The 22372-nt window shown below is 38.9% G+C and overlaps 1 protein-coding gene across 3 annotated transcripts in view; it reads left to right on the forward strand.

Moving 5' to 3' along the window:
• arhgef12b (Rho guanine nucleotide exchange factor (GEF) 12b) overlaps positions 1 to 22372 on the forward strand; it is a 36241-nt gene that overhangs the window by 10862 nt on the left and 3007 nt on the right. Inside the window, exons 2-37 of one of the 3 annotated variants that reach the window (XM_032532917.1) lie at positions 956 to 1047; positions 3162 to 3260; positions 3503 to 3552; positions 4248 to 4305; positions 4906 to 5090; positions 6019 to 6096; positions 6335 to 6457; positions 7206 to 7331; positions 8201 to 8326; positions 8617 to 8715; positions 8915 to 9025; positions 9596 to 9694; positions 9821 to 9863; positions 10409 to 10514; positions 11175 to 11312; positions 11465 to 11497; positions 11818 to 11932; positions 12134 to 12239; positions 12404 to 12631; positions 13549 to 13699; positions 13911 to 14080; positions 14178 to 14324; positions 15075 to 15160; positions 15557 to 15682; positions 16351 to 16465; positions 16594 to 16694; positions 16859 to 16936; positions 17122 to 17197; positions 17528 to 17695; positions 18521 to 18608; positions 18685 to 18768; positions 18856 to 18950; positions 19762 to 20052; positions 20206 to 20439; positions 21273 to 21475; positions 22300 to 22372. In XM_032532917.1, the coding sequence (XP_032388808.1) occupies positions 956 to 1047; positions 3162 to 3260; positions 3503 to 3552; positions 4248 to 4305; positions 4906 to 5090; positions 6019 to 6096; positions 6335 to 6457; positions 7206 to 7331; positions 8201 to 8326; positions 8617 to 8715; positions 8915 to 9025; positions 9596 to 9694; positions 9821 to 9863; positions 10409 to 10514; positions 11175 to 11312; positions 11465 to 11497; positions 11818 to 11932; positions 12134 to 12239; positions 12404 to 12631; positions 13549 to 13699; positions 13911 to 14080; positions 14178 to 14324; positions 15075 to 15160; positions 15557 to 15682; positions 16351 to 16465; positions 16594 to 16694; positions 16859 to 16936; positions 17122 to 17197; positions 17528 to 17695; positions 18521 to 18608; positions 18685 to 18768; positions 18856 to 18950; positions 19762 to 20052; positions 20206 to 20439; positions 21273 to 21475; positions 22300 to 22372 (4301 nt within the window). The remainder of the gene's footprint in view (positions 1 to 955; positions 1048 to 3161; positions 3261 to 3502; positions 3553 to 4247; positions 4306 to 4905; positions 5091 to 6018; positions 6097 to 6334; positions 6458 to 7205; positions 7332 to 8200; positions 8327 to 8616; positions 8716 to 8914; positions 9026 to 9595; positions 9695 to 9820; positions 9864 to 10408; positions 10515 to 11174; positions 11313 to 11464; positions 11498 to 11817; positions 11933 to 12133; positions 12240 to 12403; positions 12632 to 13548; positions 13700 to 13910; positions 14081 to 14177; positions 14325 to 15074; positions 15161 to 15556; positions 15683 to 16350; positions 16466 to 16593; positions 16695 to 16858; positions 16937 to 17121; positions 17198 to 17527; positions 17696 to 18520; positions 18609 to 18684; positions 18769 to 18855; positions 18951 to 19761; positions 20053 to 20205; positions 20440 to 21272; positions 21476 to 22299) is intronic. The other 2 variants (XM_032532920.1, XM_032532919.1) reach the window with 2 other exon arrangements.

A 22372-nucleotide genomic window follows, 5' to 3' on the forward strand; every position in this document is an offset into this window, starting at 1 on the left:
GGGGGGGGCAAGAATAGGGGAACCTCTGCTATTAATATAAAGTGGTCCCACGAGGGGTTTGCATATTAAACAAATCCCAAAAGAGAGGGAGTACATGGTGCCTGTTGGGGTCTTTTTTTTGTCATTGTCATTTAATTCAAAAGAAGACATTAACTTTAAGTTTCCACTTTGGTATACAGTAGTATACACAACACATGATTGGAGAACATATGACACTGATTGTCTGAGGTAGGGTGTGAGTTTTCATGGCACACTGTATGAGTGGCAAAGAAGGCTGTTGTTCATAGGAGGAAAGATCTGAATACATGTCCAACTATGTGGGGAACACAGTATTAAAAGTAAATGAACTGTATTTTACACCCGCACCTCTCGTTTATTTTTGAGTTCCTTGGCAGGAAGGTGAATCCATTTTACTCAACTTCTGTCTGGGTCATGTCATTAACATGTACAGCAGGTTTATATTGTTACTCAGGTTTCTGATCGCCTGTTTAGGCATGTCTTTCACATCCCAAAACATGTTCCAACTGCTTGTAAATAGTTATATGTGTACACTGAATGTAGATATTTTGGGAAATATGGTCATTCACTTTCATGCCGAGTGTTAGATGACAAGATCGATATCACTCTCAAATCTGTCTGTTCAGTATGAAGCTACAAATGGCAGCCGGTTAGCTAAGCGTAGCGTATACTGGAAACAGCGAAAGCTCTAGTGGGCTTTGTCCAGAGGTATAAAAAACAAAACAATTTTGTTTAATCCGGAATGTAAAAATGTAAATTTTTGTTTTCACCGGAGACCTCAGGAAGTCATTGTGCCAACCAGAAATGGTCCAGTACAATACCCCCGTTATAACACAATTTGCTGTTTTAAACCCCAGTTTTTGTATGGATTAAACAAACTATGTATGTATTTATTTTTTTCATATGTGTGTTCTTACTTTGCTCCATGTCTCTCTAGGACCCCAAGCATTCTCAACAAGGACCCCACTGACAAGAAACCCAAGAATGAGAAATCCTCCGTCTCCCTCAAACATGAGTTTGACCCAACAGGTAAAGAGACACACGTATGTATTCCTGTCCTCTGATTTTGATGCTTGTGTTTCATACTTAGTTTAGTTTAGTTTTCTTTAATTTGTTGCAGCATTTCTACTCTGAAGCACTTTTCTTGTTAGTGCTTGACGTTTCCTTGTTTCTTTTATTTTTTTATTTGTAGATAACTTTCTAATCACAACTTCCACAACAGCACTTTGCAATCAAAATGCAATTGCTTTTAGACATTGACATTGAGTTGAGATTGCATTTTGAACAGGAACTATTAGTTTTGATTAGTTTATTAGTTATTAGTGTTAGTTATTGATCAACAGGAAAATAATTGCCCACTATCTTGATTGATAGTTTCAGTCACTTTTCAAGCAAAATGCAAACCATTTTCTGGTTTCAGCTTCTCAAAAGTTAAGACTTTATTTTTTTTTAGAAGTTTTATTTTATTTATATGGCAGTAAACTAAATATCTTCCGATTTTTGTTGGTCAGACAAAACAAGCAATTTAAATATGTCACAATAGGTTTTATGAAATTATGATTGGCAATTTTTATTACTAAAACATTTTACAAACAAAATGATAAAATAGATTATTAAGAAATTTGGCAGATTAACCAACAAATACATTTTTTTTAGTTGCAGACCTGATTAAGTTATGTAAGAACTTTAAGTTCAGTAAGTGAACTTTGATTTATATGACAGTTTTAGTCTTGTTCCTCCTTACTCTTGAATAAAGTTTTCTGTCTCTTTGTTGTATATTTGATTTGCACTTTAAAGATTGAAATTGTTCCAGAGTTTACCACAGGAGCTGGTGCAGGGGTGAACAGAGATGGTGTGGGGTGTCTGCAGAAATAAGTTGTAAAGGTGGTTGCCTGGGTTGCTGGATTCACATGAATCCTTCCTGCCCTTTACCCCACTCTGGACAATCCTTCATGGAGGCCAGAAGACAACCAATTATCCACTCCGCTATCTCAGATAGTTCTTTGAAGTGGGAGAAGGAAAACCTGGCTGAGGCAGACTTTAAGTCACTAAATTCACTCAGTGGCTACAGGAAGACATCCCTGATGGAGATCTCTTAAACTGGCAGATTGTCTGTGCAGATTTCAGGGAGTTGGGGAAGGTAGAGTATAGGAATAGGAATTAATTTATAAATGGAGGGACTGGTTGTTTTGGGTCATGACAGATTTAAATGGGTACTATTGGCTCGTGCATGTGGTCATGCATGTGTGACTACAAATAGTAAGTACAGAAAAAGGGTGGGTTAATAGATATGAGGAGGTTAAATGCCACTTGTGGAGTTTTTGACAACTAGAAGAATTCTTAGTATTACGCATTGTTTTGTGGTTGTTTTGCCAGTAAAAATGTGCCCACAAAGTCAGTGAAAAAAGAAGACTAAAAGCTAGCAAATATGAACACACACATTAAGCACAATTTAAAAAATAAAAATATATAAAAAAAATAAAAAAATAAATCTGCTTTTAGAACTTTTTCATGAGGAAAAAATCGTCGGCCTTAAGGATACACACAATGCATTTTGGTGAGGTGAAAATGAATGTAATTCTCCACAGGAGAGACAGAACAGCATAGACATGAAAGGGGAGAGAGTGGGGGAATGACATGCAGCAAAGGGCCGCAGGTCGGAACTAAACCTGTGGCTGCTGTATTGAGAACAAAGCCTCTGTAAATGTATGCACGCTCTACCAGGTGAGCCACCCAGGCACCCTTTATGCAGATGTTTTATATTAATTTTTTTATTTGAATGGTCCTCTTAATTTTTTTTTTTACTTTGAGTATATACAAAAAGTATTGATATTATATAACGATGCAAAGTATATCAAAGAGACAAGAGAGGGAAAAACATCCCTTGATGGGGAGTCCAGCTTTTGTTAGAAAGAGAGCAGGCTTCTATTTAAAAACCTTTTCTGCTTCAGACTCTTGATTTGTCACTTCCTGTGTCGAGAATGTTTCCCACAAGACGAAGATTGCACCAGACCATAAACATCATACCATGAAGTTGGATCATCTTTTTCGCATCCAAAATTAGTTGTAGCTTATTTCACGACACCATCGGCAGCATGTGATCTAATGCAATAGGTTTGTGTGTGTTTGGGTGCAAATGATAGGTCTTGTCCAGCGGTGTGTGATAATCCAGAGAGATGAAAATGGCTTTGGGCTGACTGTAAGTGGAGACAACCCTGTGTTTGTGCAGCTGGTGAAAGAAGGTAGGACACATACACACACACATAAACAAACACACACACACACACACACATTTATCTTTCTATACTTTACGGTTATTCTAATGTTAAACTTAAAAGTGAGTCTTAACGTTCAAGAAAAAGTGAGTTCCCACCTTGCAACACAGAAATGTCCTTTTAAAACAGAAATTCATCCTCACAAAGATTGCAAAACATACACACACTTGACCACAACCCACTTGGCTGTGTTCTGTCTTTTGTTATAGATGGAGCTGCAATGCGAGCTGGTGTTCAGACAGGAGACCGGATCATTAAGGTGGGAATTATTTATTTCCTTCTTACTTCCAGGATCAGCAACTGAAACAGAAACATATTTTGGTAAATATTCTGGAAAAACATATTTAATGGGCTGGGGGGGGGGGGGGGGGGGGGGGGGGGGCAGCATTTTGCACTTACATACACTGTGTTAAGATGTCCACAGATGGAAGGTGGACACTGCTATGTGTTAATCCTAAATTCCACCTTCCCAGTTCAACTGGAAGGCACCGTTCCACATCATAGGGTATCCCCACTTGTCTCTCTGTGTAATTTAAGTAACAGCGTGAATGTTACAGTCATCATTTTTGCAACAAAAAAAAAAAATACGATCACACAGATTCCTCACAGGAATTAATGTCTTGATTAAATGATTAAATCCAGGTTTCTTCTCTGTTGAAGTAAACATTCACTGCTGCAGAGCTGCCTCCCGCTGTCTTCACTATCCATTAACTAAGAATTTTATTAAAATAGAAATGATTGGGAGTGCGTAATAGGTCGTCAACACAGTGCATTTGGAAATGTCATTGTAAGGAGTACATCCTTTCAAACCAACGGTTAGATGACTGCCATTGCCTACAACTGTGGCTGTAAAGTAAAGACCTTCAAGTTAAAATGCATGCAGGGAGCATCAGCAGTAGTTTTTACTCAGTGCAACACATGAGCTGAACTCCCGATGCTTTTGTTTTCTGACAGGTTAATGGGACCTTAGTTACACATTCAAACCACATAGAGGTTGTAAAGCTGATAAAATGTAAGTATGCACTTCTAATTACATTTTATATACGCTGTATGCTCACTCAGTATCATTTCAGTGATTTGGCACATTAAAGGGACAGTTCATCCCAGAATCAGAAATACATATTTTCCCTTTTACCTCTAGTGCTATTTATTAATCTAGATTGTTTTAGTATGAGTTGCCCGGTGTTGGAGTTATCGGCAGTAGAGATTTGTTTTTAGTTACTGGAATCATTAAATCCACATTTGGGCTGACTGTGATGTGCTTAGACAAACATGCCCCCAAACAAACAACTTTCGGAGTCTTAGCTACTAAGACCTTCATTTCTTGTGGAAATAAATATACAAGATTTAATTTTAGAGAGGTTTGCGGTTCTCCTATTCACTTGTGTGCACAGCTGGCTTGGACAAGACATAGAATTCATGATTTAATACAGTATATGAGCATTATTATGTTCTTTTTATTACTTTTTATGTGGTCACATTTTTCTCTTTCTCTCAGCTGGTTTTGCTGATCACATCTTCACGGTGGCTTGGATACTCTTTTTACATGTATTAGCATTTTTCTTGCTCTTCACCCTCCCATCATTCCTTTCCCATGACTCCTCTCTGGCAGCGGGTTCCTATGTAGCCCTGACAGTGTTGGGGAGGCCTCCAGGGCTTCCTAATATCCCCCTGGAGGAGGACGAGGAGGAAAAGAAGGAGGAAGGGGCAGAGGTCAACCCACCCTCTTCTCTCTCAGCGCCCCACTCACCTGCACTGCAACGTGGGGAGCACGTCACCTCCTCTCTGCCTGATGGGGTAAGAAAGAAGAATGAGCGTTCCCTATGTGATATCTACTTGTCAGAGCTCAATCGTTTCATTAAAGGATGGGGACACTTCATTATATAGCATTTAGCTCTCACTAATAGGTCAAGGGAGCGTGCATAGAAATACCAAATCCTCAACGTCTGATTTCTAAACTTTCTCAAACCCAGACAATTCTACAGAAATATGTTACGATCCCATAACCAGATGCATATGCAACCAACAAAGATAAAATATGAGGTATAAATAAAATACTGAGGAATAGATAGATATCATGAGTTGAGTAAGATTACATAATTTGAATTTACTGTAGGCCTTTTTAATCACAAATTTAACACACACACACACACACACACACACACACACACACACACACACACACACACACACACACACACACACACACACACACACACACACACACAAATTGTAACTTCCATGCTTATTTTTAACCCTGATAAGGTTCATGAAATCAGCAGCTTATCTGGCTGATACAAGGTCATTATTTTTAATTAGCCCTGTCGTATCCGTTCATTTCTGCCGGCTTGGACTGCTGCACTGTGTCAACAATTTGTCCTCTTTGTAACACTGGATGTGTTAAACTAGAGACTTAATTTTCATAAAATCTGAAATAACTGTAAACAATGTGTTTCATCTGCTTACCTCTTATCTGTTTTCTTTCTCATTCAGTTCTAATTCTTGAATTTGAAGACATGCAGAATGTACTAAATCATACACTGTATTCATTTATGAACGTTCACGTTTCCCCTTTTTTCTCTTTCACTTTCAGTCAAATTAGTATCACTTCTCTTCACTTTTCCTTCGTGTTTTCAAGCTTCTTTCACTCACGTGTGTGTTACAGTAATAATGATGTATTTCTGACTCTTTTGGCTCAATGTTTCTTGTTTATTTCCTCTCTTAGGATGAGCACAAAACCATGCACAGCCAAAAGGCCGACATCTTGCAGAAGATGCTAACCAAGGAGCAACAGGACCTACAGGTGTGTGTATGATGCAATGAGAATATGTGTATTTCCTTATACAGGGAATTATATACATTATATAACCATCTCCTGAATATGTTGAGCATGGTTTGTCTTCCTTGTATCATATTTCCATCAGTAACTTATACACATTTGACCCATTAATCAAGAGATCATCAAATAACTTGAACCATCTTTTTCCATGCGTGACTTATGTCTCCTACACTTGGCTTCTGTGGGATTTATTTGTGTTAAGGCAAAAGAGGAGGAGTACAGCAGAAACCCTTGGCCTAAACTACTGAAGGAACTCCAGGAAGCCAAGAAGCACATTTCATTGCTGCAGGAGCGGCTCAGCAAAGCAGCAACAGCAGCATTACAGGTAGAAAACTAAACCTAAACCCTAATTTTACATAAATCCTTTTAAACAGTTTGGTTTGACCAAAAGTAAGGACACAAAATGATGCTGTTATTATTATTGTTATTACACTACTGTTTAAATCTTATAAATTATCTGCTTATCAATGCTTCTTTCCTTCAATAATAACTATTTAACGGAGATAAAACCCGTATAATTTAGACACCAAATGGATTATTTATGTTTTAAATAATTTTGGCTCCAAAATTCTCTACTAATTCAACTTTTGCTGAGAAGAATGTTTGTCTCCTTCCTCCCTTTTCTAATTTGTTCTTCATGTCCAATGAAAATTTGTTCTTCTATTTGTAGAGAGGACTTTCCATTCAGAATAATAGAATAACCCTCTCAGCCATCTGACTGGAGCCAATCAAGCTTTTGTGGCAGAAGATTTCAATTTCTTCAACTGTGTTTTATATACTGTGGCATGATGGTATTTCAACTAATGATCAACAGATATTACAAAAAACGCCCTAAAAGGCTCTGATCCCTTTTGAGGAATTGTCATCACACTGTTGCTTTCTTTTAAACAACATCTTGATGTGGGTCTGGATTGTCAGGCTAGTTTTTGTAACAATTTGGGCGACATTTATCCTCTCATGTATAAATTAAGCTTCAACTCCACCATCACGTCCACAGGTCACTGCAGGCTCTTTAGTCTACAGGATCTTTGTAACTTATAAGAGGGTGAACACATTTTGTGTGTGTTTTTCAGGATGGAGTCACAGGGTCCAGGAATAGTGAGGCTAAGGAGGGGGACTGTGGGCCTCCCCTGAGGGAACAGACCCAGTCCTTACCGGGTTACGGCCCTAACGACGGGCCCTCGACCAACAATAACTCTGTGGGTATAAAAATCAATGGTTGTGGTGAATGGCATTGTGGTTTATGCCATTTATCAAGTAAAAATGCAAAACATTTATTAGTTCCAGATTATTTTCTCCATTCTATATTGTAAATGTAATATTTTTGGGTTTTGGACTGTCAGACACCAGACAAAGCAAGCTATTGGAAAATGGGTCCTTGGGCTCTAAAAAAACTATTTTATGATGTTATGTTATTTGACTTTATTTGACAGTGCACAAAGAATACTAACCTTATATAAACTAGGACCAATTTAATGTACAAGGTTTAAGCACATTCTTATTTTCCACCTGTAGTCCCTTTGCAGGTAGGTAGAATAAAATAGTAAGAAAGATTAGACAATAAGTTAAGACATTAAAAGGACACAAAATTATGAATTAATCCAAAATAAATAAGGACAATATCAGACAACAATTTCTAGGTAGAAGCCTTTTAAGTAGATGCTCCATTTCCTAAAGAGCGCTTAGCTTCAATGTCAACATGATTCTTTTTGTGATTTTAGTGACAATTTAAACTTGTTTGTGGATGCTTTATGTTGTGTTTTTTTTTAATGACAATAACTTATTTACCATTGATCAGGTGCTGCTGTTGTAAGAGGAACGTTAATGAAAGTATACTGTAAGAGTACCCATGATCTAATCTTACAACAGGAAGCCTCTCTGAAAATACTGCCTACACAGACTCCTTTGTAATAACTTCCCCCTTTTTTATCACAACTTCTATAAATAGGGATGAAATGGTCCTACTTTCCAATCCCTGGGATTTTCCAGTATTCCGCACCAGTCTAAACAATCAATTTGGCAAAGTGTTGTGTTGTTATTAGTGTGTGTGTGTGGGTGTGGGTGTTAGACGCACAGCAGCCCCCTCACAGAGGGTCCTAGCAAAAAAGAGACGCCCTGTCAGAGCCCGGACATCAGCCGCCGAGGTGGCCTCAACTTCTGCAAATCGCCTGACACTGAGGACACCCCTGACACAGTAATATACTCATGCACACACGCACACACACAATGAGCTTATTTTAGTTATTTAGCCAATAGAAGGTATAATATGTTACTTAGTCTTTGGGCGTTTGAATCTTAGGTTTTCAGAAAAACAAGCTGAGCAAACGTTAGCAGCAGCTCGGCTTGAAAAGCCTAGTTAGGTTACAAAGCTGTGATTAGACAGTCACTGTCCAGGGGAGGTTTTTTTTTGTTTTATTTAGTTGTAAGAATAAATTCTGACTAGTCATGCCTACATACAAGGCTGAATATATCCTACCTTCTCAGGACTCCAGTGCTCAGTGCATTGTGGGTAGCTCTCCCTACCTCCTCAACCCCCAGATCATCGGAGCAGAAGATGACTACTTTGACTCTCAGCAAGAGCAGGTATCTAAATAGATGTTTCTAATCAACTAATGGATAAAATTGAACAGTTAAATGTGAAACAGTAAACCTCTTAACCTGATTGAATACTGCTGTCACGTCAGTAGTCCGAGGGCTCATTGTTTTCATTAAATCCAGACTTCTGATGTGGAGTTTCAGGAGCAAATTGTTGTAATGATCCCCCTCTCTTTCTCTCTGTCAGATTAATGGACTGTGTAGCTGTTTCCAGAGTATAGACTCGCTGAAGTCTCGGCCGGCTCACCTCGCAGTCTTCCTCCATCATGTTGTCTCGCAGTTTGACCCGGCACCTTTGGTATACATGCAAACACACACAATAAAAACTAAGGTATAATAATACCCATGTTATCAATCCGACAGCAGTGTGGGATTATACTTTTATGAAGAACTCAAATATCACATACTTCTTACTTTTTCCTTCTTCTACTATACTGTATTCTATTTTACTTAAACAGGCACACAACAAATAGTCTTTCAATACTTCCTACAGTACTTCCCCACCCTGTCTGTGACACTCAACCTTCAAGTCCATTCTTTTCTATTGACATAAATCTTTAAAAAAACAAGTCACAAATATATAATCACTTCCTTATTTCCACAAAAATCCGGACATATACAAAAGACATGAAAAGCTGTGTTGCAAAAAAATATGAGTTAATACAATTTCAACATAAATGAAAGTGTGCCGAGGATCAATCCTTGTGGAATGCCTTCACTGGTCTGAAAAAGGTTTCTGATGAGATAATATGCATTGTTCATGTTTTGAGACAGTGAAGACAACATAATATTAAATTAATACTATAAATGAGATGAGAAACTCCACATTGACAGTTTTATAGAAGTGTTTTTATCTTCCCTCCGTTAGCTCTGCTATCTCTACGCTGACATGCACAAGCAAACCAGCTCCAAAGAAAGCCGACGCTTCTTCATTGAGTTCCACGCACTCTTTATGGATCGAACAGCAGTACGTCATTCTCTTGCTTTTTCTTTAGTCAATTTCTTTTCTCTTAGACCACATTTCAGACTTATTGAATATTTTGTATATATTTGTTCATGTAACGCTCTTTCTTTTTCCTGTTGTCTTTCTCAGAATCTTAAAGTACCCGTGCCAGAGGCAGTTGCAGCTGAAGTGGGTAAGGGATAAAAAGACAACCATCTAGCCTTTTCTCTGAGATACTTCAACTCAAATTATTTGGCAATACTAAGTATTGATGTGACACCAGTGCTCTTTTCTTAAATATGTATATCTATATATAAATAAATATCTGTATACCTCACTGCGTGGAGCTCATTTAAATCATTTTGCAAAAAACAGGAATTGCAAAGGAGCTAGAAACTAAATCTGTGACCCGCTTTAACTGATCTAACAGATAGCGGAAATTCAGAATTTTATAATAACGTTGACAAAAATAATGTCAAGGTACAGTTCCTGTGTTTCAGACCGGGTTTCTCTACATTCAGTTTAGAATTTTATAACACAGAGAAGGAGTCAGGCATGTAGTTCCAAATGTTGGACACACAAATAGATGGATGAACTGTCTTTTCAGAAAGATTCATATATGTTTATTGTGCCTGTTTTCTTAATTAGTTTCATAAATGTGGTTATTTAATTTAACATAGTTAGAGTTAAAAGTTGCAATAGGATAATATTTCTTGGTGTGTGTGTGTCTCTGTACAGAGAAGCGAAGGCTGGAGTTGATACCTGAGGAGCTCTGCAAACAGTACACCCAGGGGTTACAAGACACACTCCTACCAGATCTGCACAAGAACCTGGAGGACTTCAGGTACGGGTCACACAACTGTGTAACCATTCCAGTGGTGGAGGAAGTATTCAGATGATTTACTTAAGTAAAGCTACTAATACCCCACTGTAAAAATACAGGTAACCATTGAACCATTGAAAAATTATTTAAGTAAAAGCATAAAGTACAATCAGAAAGTAGCACTGAATGTGCTAAAAGGAAAAAAGTACTTAATACAATGTTGCCTGTGACTGTTATAGTTTTAATAATAAACGTTTCACAAGGTTTGTTTTGCAAAACAGCAAATCCTTACATTTGTGAAGCTGGAAATGTTTAGCATGATGCTTATTAATTAAAATAATCTTAATATGTTTTGTTAGCAAAAATATAAATTTGTAAAGTAACTAAAGCTGTCAGATAATCGTAGTGAAGCCAAAAGTTCAATATTTTCTTCTTGAAATATAGTGAAGAAGGAGTAGAAAGTGGCATGGAAAAAAAGTTAAATACAAGTGCCTCAAATTTGTACTTAAGTACAGTACTTTAGTAAATGTACTTTTCCTTCCACCACTGAGCCATTCTGACAATAAGGATTTTACTTTTCCTGAAACAAATCTATTATAGCTTAGTTGTAAGAAGCTTATATCCCTATATGTTTTCCCTGTGAATAATGTTATATGTGTGGATGTGTGGATGTGTTTGCAGACAGAAGCGCAGCATGGGTCTGACTCTGGCTGAAGACGAGCTGTCCAAGCTGGACTCAGAGGGAGGAAAAGACCAACAGGCGTTGGAGAAGGATTGCTCCTGTGCGGAACACATCCTCGCAAAGATAGATGATATCCTGTGAGCGCGCGCGCACACACACACACACACACACACACACACACACACACACACACACACACACACACACACACAGACAGTATATTTAACTCATATTTTCCTTGTATGATTGTGTATGTGTCTGTTTGCTAACCCCAAGTTGTCTGTTGCAGGTTGACGTCACAGCCCACAGAAGAGGAGAAGTGGTAAGGAGGGAGTTTTGGATATGTTATCATCAACCAGCTGCAGCACAGTCAATATCGTATCTGTTTTTGAAAAAGCGTTTTAGTTTCTGTTCTGGTATTTCACTGTTGAACTAATAATATCTGTGAATCATTTTGGATAAAAGCCTATTCTCAGTGCTTTCTTGTTGTATCTAACTTGCACTTAATTACACAAAATGACCTCAAAAGGTGACAATAGTTTGAGTCTTATATTGGTAAAATATTATGTAATATTAGCTGTAGTAGAATTACAGTACCTTACAGTAAATAACAATTTGCTTTTTGTCCTTTTTTTGTTACAGCCAAACAATGCAGTATGTGATTCTTACCTATATGAAGCACCTTGGGGTGAAAGTGAAGGAGCCTCGAGGCCTCGAACATAAACGAGCACGCATCAATTTCCTGCCTAAGATTAAGGTCCGATCCCTTGTTCAGAAATATGCTTTATTGTTTTCATACACATGGAAACTATCTATCTGTCTATCTTTCTGTCTGTCTGTCCGTATATATGTAAGGAAATATGATAACTTAGTTTTTTAATGTTCTCAAAATCTGTTAAAAATGCAGCCATACAAGTAAATTTTTCATAGGCAAATGTGTGCCTTTTTCAACAAGCAGAAGAGTATGAAGCCGGAGAAGGAGGGTGAGGAGAAGGTGAAAAAGCCTCGGTTTCCCAATATCCTTGGCCCGCCTCGGCGTCTGAGCAGAGTGGACTCTACTTCAGGTGAGAAACCTGCAATTTAACCATTGAGTTTATTGTTTCAAAACTTCTTACTACAATAAAAACCATCAATATCCCTTTTTTTTTGCAATTAATGCTATAAAATTAATTGGAAAGCGGTGTATTTTTGTATATCCGTGCGTGTATACATGTGTGTTTGTGTGCAGTCGGTAAGGCCGTGGAGCTGAACAAGCAGCGGTCACCAAAGCTACTCTCTCAGCCAGCCCTCGGCATCCCTGAGCAGTCTGACTCAAATTCTGGACGGATCCGTGGAAATCAGCTCAGTGAGGGATCGGATGCCAGCACACAATCTTTGTCCTCCAGCACCACCTCCCCTACACACAGCTCGCCCACCGGTCAGGCCTCAGATACTAGTGGACATGACTCAGACTCCAGTAAGATATACCTATTTCTGTTCCTCACCTCATTTAGAGTTTCTGGGGACAATATTTATTTCTAAATGTTCCCAGACAAAAAAAGATGCTAATTAAGAGCTAAATAAAAACAAAGAAGTGTTTGATTATTATTGGGACTTTGACATTATCTTAGGTCAGTAGCTTCCACCTTTTATTGTTGTTGCTTATGACCCCTCATCACAGGTCAAATGTCTATAAGTTGTGAACAGTTCAGACAAAGAGTGATTTTCTCTTCTAAGATTGTTTCATTTTAATATTTTTAGAGGCTTGAAGAGAAAAAAAATGGGAGTATTTCATAAGAAAGAAGCAAAGACTTTTGTGTAACAGAACATTTCGTGAACCCATTTTGACCCTTGAAATATTGTTTTCACAATTTGGAAATGTCCTTTAGATAAAACAAACCTATGCTTTCTGTTCATCAGCACAGAAACTCCCACCATTTTTCTTCCAGCATCAAGTTACCTCTCCCAAGATTTCAAGCAAGTCTTCACCATCGTTCCGTAGTATTGTTGGACGTTTATAATAACAATCTGAGCCTTTCAGTGGCATTATCAAGCACTTTTAGTGGGCGTACATTGACGGTGCATAATTTCCTTTTTGCAAACACATTGCAGCCCAGAACGTGGCTGCTGGCTGCAGGGCTCTCACTCAATACTGGACCAATTAGTCACTTTGACACAAAAACATGGAAAAATAGGATCCAGGTGGAAAAATACCAAAGTTCCCGTTTGGAGTTACTATAAATTAAAAGTTTACATGTTCTTTTTAAGAGTGAACCAAAGATGAAAATGGAAATGCATAAATATTTGCATGGACTCTGGAATACCATAAGTTAGACAGACCTGACTTTGTTTATGTCCTCTCTTTGTTGTACTGCTCTCCTCTCTACTCTCCAGATGTGTCTCCATTCTGCATCCCGCCAAGACTGGGCGAGGGTCTGCAGCATGGCGACCACCACGATGGCGTCTCCAGTCCAACCAGTACTCAGTTTGACTTCAGCCCCTCCAACCTGGAGCAGTTACAGGAGGAAGACCAGGAAAATTTCAGGTATTTACAGGGTGACTCCAGAATTTTGTATTTATAATAGAAAACTCGTCAAGAACAGACACTTTGCTTGAGGAAATAATAGTAGACTAATGCATCTTTTGCTAATTAATTAATAAATATAACCAAGTGCAATAAATAAAGTTTAGAATGACATCTTTCCACCACCGTACTATTTTAAAAAGCCTCTCCTCTCTCTGTCTCTGGCCGGCAGTAGGATGGAGGTGCAGTGTCCGGTGAGTTCAGCCGACATCCAGAGTGAAGACGACCAGGGAGGTGAGATGGAGTGTGAAGAAAACCCTCTGAACTGGCAGAGTCTGGTCAGTCGAGGCGTCCTGGCGAGCCTAACCCCACAGGAGATCAAACGGCAGGAAGTCATCAACGGTGAGTCACTGAAATTTCACAGAATTCACTGTGTGACGTGAAAATAAAAAAGTATTACCGTAATTCTATCTTGTCTTGTACGTCTGTCCACCCTCAGAGCTGTTCTACACTGAACGTGCACACTTGCGGATGCTGAAAGTGTTGGACTGTGTTTTCCAGCAGAGGTTGAACAGAGACAGTATCCTCCCCCCAGAAGACATCAAACACATCTTTATAAACCTGGAGGAAATCATTCAGCTGCATGGTAACGTCATTACCACACTAATAATACCCTGCATCCTACAGAGGGAAGAGCACAAATCATAGAACTGATTTGCAAAATGTTTATTTTTAACCTTATGAATGAAATATATAAAATCCCTTGACATGTTGTTGAATGCTATTTCTCCTTTCTGTCTTTTTACAGTGTATGATGTTCTAATACTGATTTATAGGATTTATGTTACAAAACGTTTTATAGTGGCAATGATTAAATTATGTTTTCTAATTGTTGTTAAAGCATATCATTTTAAAATATATTTGTCTTTTCCGCATTAAAATGTCTAAAAATGACTAGACTTATGTAATAGTATTTTGTTTAGTTGTGTTCGTAATGTTAGCACATTTGTGCAATTTGTTTCCAACAATGTTTAAAACTTGAGCAATTTGTAATTTTATTTAAGCTCATGGCGCGTGTCATTTGATTGCCTGTTGATGACGTCATATCCCCTTTGTCCATGTGTTAGCATTGTGGTTGTCTGCCAGAAGCTGTTGCAAATTTACTTTTTATCTAGTTTTAAGCCATGTTTTTACGATACAGTTTTCAGATGTTGGTCCTTGGACTATATAATTTAACCGGATGAAGGAATTTAGTCATTGCATGTCTGGATCTTAAGTTATCAGAGAATCAAGCTGAGCAAACGTCAGCAGCAACTTGGCTTGCAGCTGTTGTGAGTAACAACAACAAGTTACGGAATTTTTGTATTTCAGAACTTCTTTTCACATTGCTCCACAGTTTCTGTAACAGAGCAGATGACAGCGATCAGGAAGAGGAGTGAGACGTCGGTGATCGGTCAGATTGCAGATGATCTCCTTGCGTGGGTAAGATCAGTTTCAGTTCATGCGAGAGGCAAATTAAAAGCTTTAAAATGTATGATCCAAAGGCAACTGAAAGAGTGGTCTAGAGGAAATGTACATTATCCTGAATTTATCAAGACAAGTAAACATGGAGGCAGTTTTAGTTTGCATTAACGGCAAACGACATCAACAGCAAATAAAAATGGCTTGTATCTTTATTTTATTTGGTTATGTGACAAGAAACAATGCAGCAATAATAGTAATTTATTAAGGATATATACTGTGTGCGTGTGCGTGTGTGTGCGCGTGTAAAAATTGATGTTTACAGTATACTGTCACATGCATTTATGTTGCTCTGGTTAAAAACATCAGCAATGGTAAATCCAAATGTAAATGTACATGTTTGTGTATTGATTCCAGTTCAGTGGGGAGGAGGAGGAGAAAATCAAACGAGCAGTGGGAACGTTCTGTAGCAACCAGCCGTCTGCACTGGAGCTCATCAAGAGCAGGCAGAAGAAAGACCAGCGTTTCACTTTATTCATGCAGGTCAGTAACTACAGAATACAGGAAGGAGATGATTTTTATTTCTTTTTTATTCTTTTCTTTTTTACAATCATAGCTTCCAATGAGGTTTACGAATTAAGCTTTGAACGTCTGTTTTCAAATTTTACAACGTCATAGACTGCCCTGTAAATACAGGTGCGGGCCTCCCTTTGTGTGTGGCAGGCGGGAGTGCAAGCAGTTTTCTTTTTTTAACTGCAGTGAAAATGTTGTTTTTCAAAAGCTAAACACCAACAAATATGGATTGAAGAAGAATATGAACGATTGAAAGAATTAATATTTTTTGTGTCCAGCATACAACAAAATATGCCCAGCCCACACGGGCTTACAAGACAACATTACCTAGGACAAAGGACCCGATGCCAAAGAATATTTTGTTAAATAAAAACATGATTAAATCTTTTTTTTTCAATTGAATTGGACTCCACAACTCTCTGGAGTTATTGTTTGGATGACACAAGTTGAAAAGCAGTCGTACCCAGCCACCACTGGAATCTATATCTACAAATACTATAGTACTAATAATATTAGCCTAATCTTTATCTGCAATTATACAGAAATACAGCATTAAAACTGACGATAACAAGTCCTGTTTATTGTATCATAAATTACCTGTCATAAAGGTTTATTTCTCCTTCTTGTCTTTATTTCAGGAAGCTGAGAGCAACCGTCTGTGTCGCAGGCTGCAGCTGAAAGACATCATTCCTGTAGAAATGCAGAGAGTCACCAAGTACCCACTCCTACTGGACAATATTGCCAAGTACACAGGTATAAACTCCACAGGTGTCAATATGATTACAGACCTTTTTAGCTCATGCTTTTGTTAATAAGCTGGATCATTTGCAAAGGGTGTACATCAAGCAGCTGTTGGCTTATGTTTGTTTATCTCCCCACAGGAGATGGGGAAGAGAGGGAAAAGGTAAAGAAAGCTGCCGAATGTTGCAAAAAGATCCTCAACCACGTCAACCAGGCTGTCAAAGAGGCTGAGAACAAACAGGTACATTAGAATCATTTTAAAATATATATCAGTTAGGGTTTTATGCTATATTTAGGTTTTTTAAAGATTCAAACCAACTCTATACCAGCTAAAATAAGTTTTTCCTCTCGTCTAATTTCCGGGGTATGAAAAGCACCTAACATGTTGTGTTTCTTTCTCAACAGAGGCTTGAGGAGTATCAGAGAAGGTTAGACCTCTCATCACTCAAACAGAATGAAAACCCCATGATCCTGGAGCTGAGGGTAAGCAACCAGTTATCTTCCCTGAGCCTGTGAGGTTATAAGATCAACATAAAGTCTCCCCTGGTTCATCAAATTAAACAAAAGTTGTCAGTGTATGTCTAAACATCTTGTCGTGGGAGATGTTGGGGTTGTAAAAGAAGCTATGTGTTGTATTTTTTTGTTGGAAATTGATTCTTGTCCTGCAGAATCTGGACCTGACCAAGAGGAAGATGGTGCACGAAGGACCTCTCTCCTGGAAAGTTAATAAAGACAAGACAATTGGTACATACACACACCAGTATATGAGAATAACATTAAAGAAATTCAGTGTAAACTTTCCACCAGTATATCAATAAAGAGAAGGATGTGCAGATTAATTTACCCCCTCTTATGAAGTTTGTATCACAATGAATAAAAATATGGGTTGAAATATGACGGCAGTAGCTCAGTCCAAAGGGGCTTGGGAACCGGAGGGTTGCCGGACTAAGTCCCTGCATGGACCAAGTATAGAATATGTATTGGTAGCTAGAGAGGTGCCAGTTCACCTAAAACATTTACAAACCCTCCATGTATTTATACACACACGCATACATTTTTATATCTTCCTTTCAGAGCTGTACACAATCCTCCTCGAGGACATCCTGGTTTTACTACAGAAACAGGACGAGCGTCTGGTTCTCAAATTCCACGGCAAGAATCCGGCCAGCGTTGCTGACACCAAACATATCTTCAGCCCCATTATCAAGCTCAACACTGTCTTGGTTCGTCCAGTGGCAACTGGTAAGAACTACACTGACTCCAAAGTAGTCCTAGTATCTTTAATGGTTTAGGGAATCAGTCCTTGGTGTTTTGGGACACAAGCTCTGGGGATGGCAATGGGAGTTTGTCCAGCGCTTAAAGATGAGATCAGTTTTGCTAACTTTTTATATTCGACTTTGATATTGAGGAATAGATACAGGATAGGACATATAGGACTATCAGTCCACACATATGATTCTTCACTTCCTTGATGCCCCATTGCAGCCAAGTAGCTTTTTAGTAAAACAATTTCAGCCTTTTGATTGGCCATCATTTTCATCTTCTTCTTCTTTGCGTGATTGGCCAACATGGCTTTCGGGTTAGGGTTGTATTGCCGCTTCTTGACAGCGCTTCAATTGCGTTTTTAAGTTTTCATTTGAATGGGATTTTTTTCAAGAATGAAGGAGAGGAAAACCCAGTATTAAAAATACCGTGGACAAGTCTTCTGCTTTCTTACTGCTTTTCTTAGTTTGTGTTCCTTTGTATACAATGCATATTAAAGCAACACTGTGTAACTTTTTGAACCTTAAAATAATGTTGGCAAAACCCTTTCAGTGGTTCATCAACTCGTAACAGGTTGAACGGCACTTCTGCATTTGCTTTGCGCCTCTCTACCAGTTATAACCGCACTATGCAAGTTTGCCAGATCAGGTAGCGGATCAGTAGTTCCAGTGAGACATAATGGGACAATTCCGTTTCCAACCTGTAGGGGCACCAAAGCGGGGAAAAATTACATAGTGTTGCTTTAAGTATTATGCATGTAAACGTAACTGTCACATAATCATTGTTGCATTTTGTCCTCATCAGACAACAAGTCTTTCTTCGTCCTATCCATGTCTGAAAACGGGGCTCAGATCTACGAGCTGATGGCTCAGACGGTGTCCGATCAGAGAACGTAAGTCTCGCACCACAAACAAACATGTTATCTGTTTCCCGTATCTCATCCTGCTGTATCACCTTTGTTCATCCAGGTGGCAGTGTCTCATCACACAATGTGCCGACACCATGAAGGCCAAACCTCACAGCAGAGACAACGCACCTCCGACTCAGTCTGAGTGAGTCCACTAACGTAGCCACTTACTCATTAATACTGGTGTTGGATTTTTATTCTTTTCATTGTTTCTAATGCGAGTGTGTTTCAGTTCTGAGCGGGACGCTATTGAGATCATCAAACATGGGATGCCCAAGGCGAGCAAAGATCCTAACGACACATCAAGTGGAAGCATCCATTCTTCAGGTACAGTGGCAGTGGTTGACGTTTAATGATTTTATGCTTGTGTTTGTTTTATATTATTTTAAACAGAATATCTTTTTTTAAATTATTCATCTTTTTGGACTGTTGGTCAGACAAAACAAGCATTTGTTTGACTATTTTCTGACAAACACAAACAAGCTTTGTCTGTTTATAAATTAGGGGGCTTCAACGTTTCTTAAACCAAGGACCCCTTGGGGCGGCCTCTAGCTCACCCAGTAAGAGCATGTTGGCTGAGTCCTGCAGCGGCCCGGGTTTGAATCCGACCTGCGGCCCTTTGCTGCGTATCATCCCCCATCTCTCTCCCCCTTTCCTGTCTATCCACTGTCACTAATAAAAGGAAAAGCCCCCCCAAAAATAATTTTTATGCAAAATTGTTTGCATAGAATGCTAAGCTATTAAAATAATAATAACTGTTTGCATGGTTTTTTAATCATGTTTTAATAATAAACATACATGTAGCACAGTGAATCTTTAGGCTATACTGTTTCTGTGGATGGCCCTAGTGACTACCTTACCTATAGGCCAGTAAGCAGTGAGGATTTATATTTTGTTATATATATGTGTATATGTCGATACACAACTATATATTCTATATATAATAATATATATATATAGATAATATATCATAATATATATATATATGGAATATTTGAATTTGAACATACCTCATAGCTTGAATTGTTTTACATGAAGTATTTCATATTTTACATCAGCTTAAAAGCTACAGTTTATTTTCAGTGTTTAACCTGATGTACACTGTCACCATCTGAATCCAAATCGCAATGCACTCCAGATAAAGATGGCGCCTCTTCTCCAGACATTCATGCTCCACCGAGTATGAACCCGTTTGATGGCATGAAATCAGAAGACGAGGAAGAGGAGATGGTAGTGGCAGACAGACAGGAGGGAGTGGAGGATGATGAAGAGGTGGATGAAGCAGAACTCGAGGCTTTCCTGGACGGGCAACTGGCAGATGGACTGCCCTTCCTGGAGGATGGGTCCCATCAGGGCATCGCCGTTAATAACCAAGAGCAGAACACGTTCAGCCTACCGTGCTCCAAAGGCGAAGATGCCCTCAGGACATGTAAGTTACATATTAAAGGGTCAGTTTACCCAAATTGCATTTTTTTCTCACCTTCCTCTAATGGTATCTAGCCACACAGATAGTTTGGGTTTTATCTGTCGAGGCTTTGAGAGTGTAAATGATTGAGATGACATGTTCATTCCTGTGTCCTAGTGGCGATGCTGAAGCAGGCTCTTTTCAACCACATGATAAGCAGAGAGGCAGAGGATGAGAAAGAGGAGACAGGGGAGAGCAAGCAGAGTGGGGCCCTTGGGTGTCAGCTGAGTGCCTCTTTGCCTGGAAGCCCAGAGGGCCCCTCTGAGAGCCGAGCAACTGCAAGCTCGCAGAAAGAAAACTCCCAGCTCCCTTCAGGACACACAGAGCTGTCTGAGACGACTGAACGCAACGGTGAGAGCATAGTTTGACAATTGTTTGGCATTTTGGGAATTACGCTTATTCACTTTCTGGCTGCGCGTTAGATGAGAATATTGATACAGCACTCATATCTGTATGTTAAACATAAGGCTGCAGCCGGCAGCTGCTTAGCTTAGCATGTAGACGCTGAAGCAGAAGGAAACAGCTAGCGATAACGTGGCGTTTTTACACAGCAGTTTTTCTACTGTATTAAACAAACAAGATTTAACGTTCTGGTAGGCTGCCAAAATGTATATTTTGTACGTATATTTTTGTATATTGCTTCTAAAAAAACACATTCTTTCTATTATAATCAGATATCTATTTTTGTGCATTATGTACACAAAAAGGCAATCCAATACACCTGGAGACATACTTACTTGTTTAGGTATATTTATTTCACAATAAACGTGTATTTTAAAATATCTACACATTACAAAAGAAACAAATAAAATAATGTCCAGTCTCTAAACCTTTATTTAGAGACTGTAGACCTCTCTTGCGTGCACGTAGCAGGACATGACGTGGATTACAACGCCTCTTGGCATTTTTTGTCTGACAATTTTGGCTTTGGCCCTCAGCCACAGAAGATAACTCATTGTCTCTCCAGTTTTTTAAATTTTTGTTGGGATGTCACAATGGCGGAAACGGCTAGCTTGGAATATGCCCAACCTAGCTGTTTCCCCGTTTCCAGTCTTTATGCTAAGCTAAACTAAAAGAGAGCGGTATCAATTTAAATCGCAGCCAAAAAGTGTATTACCAAAACTCTTACTATGTAATAAACAAAAAATATCGTTCCACCTCTATTTCTCTTCTTCTCCACTCAGGGGGTTTTGTGATTCTTGATTTCGGTGGGGGCTCCGAGGAGAGCAGCACTGATGATGATGGGGGAGTGGGGGGTGACGTGGGGATAGACATGAGGAAACTGCTGTCCTCCTCCTCGCAGGCAGGGGGCGGCTGCGGACCCAACCTCAGCAGGCAGCTTATGACCCACCTGCGACTTCTTCAGGCCGACCTGCAGTATCTGAAGGTACTGCACACGCAACTGACTGCCTGTTTAATCTGCTTTTACACACTCACAGTGCTGTGGAGAGTCACAAACCCAACAAGAGGTGGGAAATCCTCGCTGAAAGTATTCTTTGTAGTAGACACTGATGGTCTGATGATGCATGAGATCAGCGATGCTTATAGACGAGACAAGATCAGCATGATGCGCATATATCTGAACAACAAAGGCACAAAATGGTTTGTTTTTATTTTGGGTTTACTGGTTTTTGCTTGTTTACCAGATGTTGAATGCTGGGAAATTTAGAAAATCCGGTCTGGTTTTCTGTGGGAAAATACTTGTATAAAATATTACTGTTATGTATTGCTCCTGTGCAACTACTGTGAATTGTAGTTTGGAGTTCAGATCCATTGTGAAGATAGTGTACTTTTAAGAGGCATTAAACCACAAACAATCTAGCAAATAAAAGATTAAAATCAGAAAATAAGATATTAATGATCAGTAATTGTGTTTTTAAAATCAAACTTTATTTATGGTGAGAATCCCAGGAAACCTGGGAAAAGAGTTTCCCTGGAAGTAATACTTCAACTTAGTTTATTTTTATCTGAATAGTGAAAACCTAGTGTTAACAGGCAGACGAATGTACAGGGTTGATATGACTTTAAAAAAGGCCACTATTAGTCTAAAGTGAATAACCTAAATAAGGTAAAAGACTACTTTCACAGCGACACACTTATGGAAACTGCCCGATGACTCCGAGGCAAAGTGTGAAGTGAGTCAGAATTACATAAAAAAACATTTCAGCGTTTTACATTTGTTTTTGTTTTGTTGTGATGATCTGTTTCCAGGAGGTGGAGATGAAGTACAACGAGCTGCGACAAACGCACAGTGACACAACTACTGACTCCGATGACAACAATG

Source organism: Etheostoma spectabile, chromosome 13 (assembly GCF_008692095.1).
Source record: "Etheostoma spectabile isolate EspeVRDwgs_2016 chromosome 13, UIUC_Espe_1.0, whole genome shotgun sequence".
In the NCBI taxonomy this organism is placed as follows: Eukaryota; Metazoa; Chordata; class Actinopteri; order Perciformes; family Percidae; genus Etheostoma; species Etheostoma spectabile.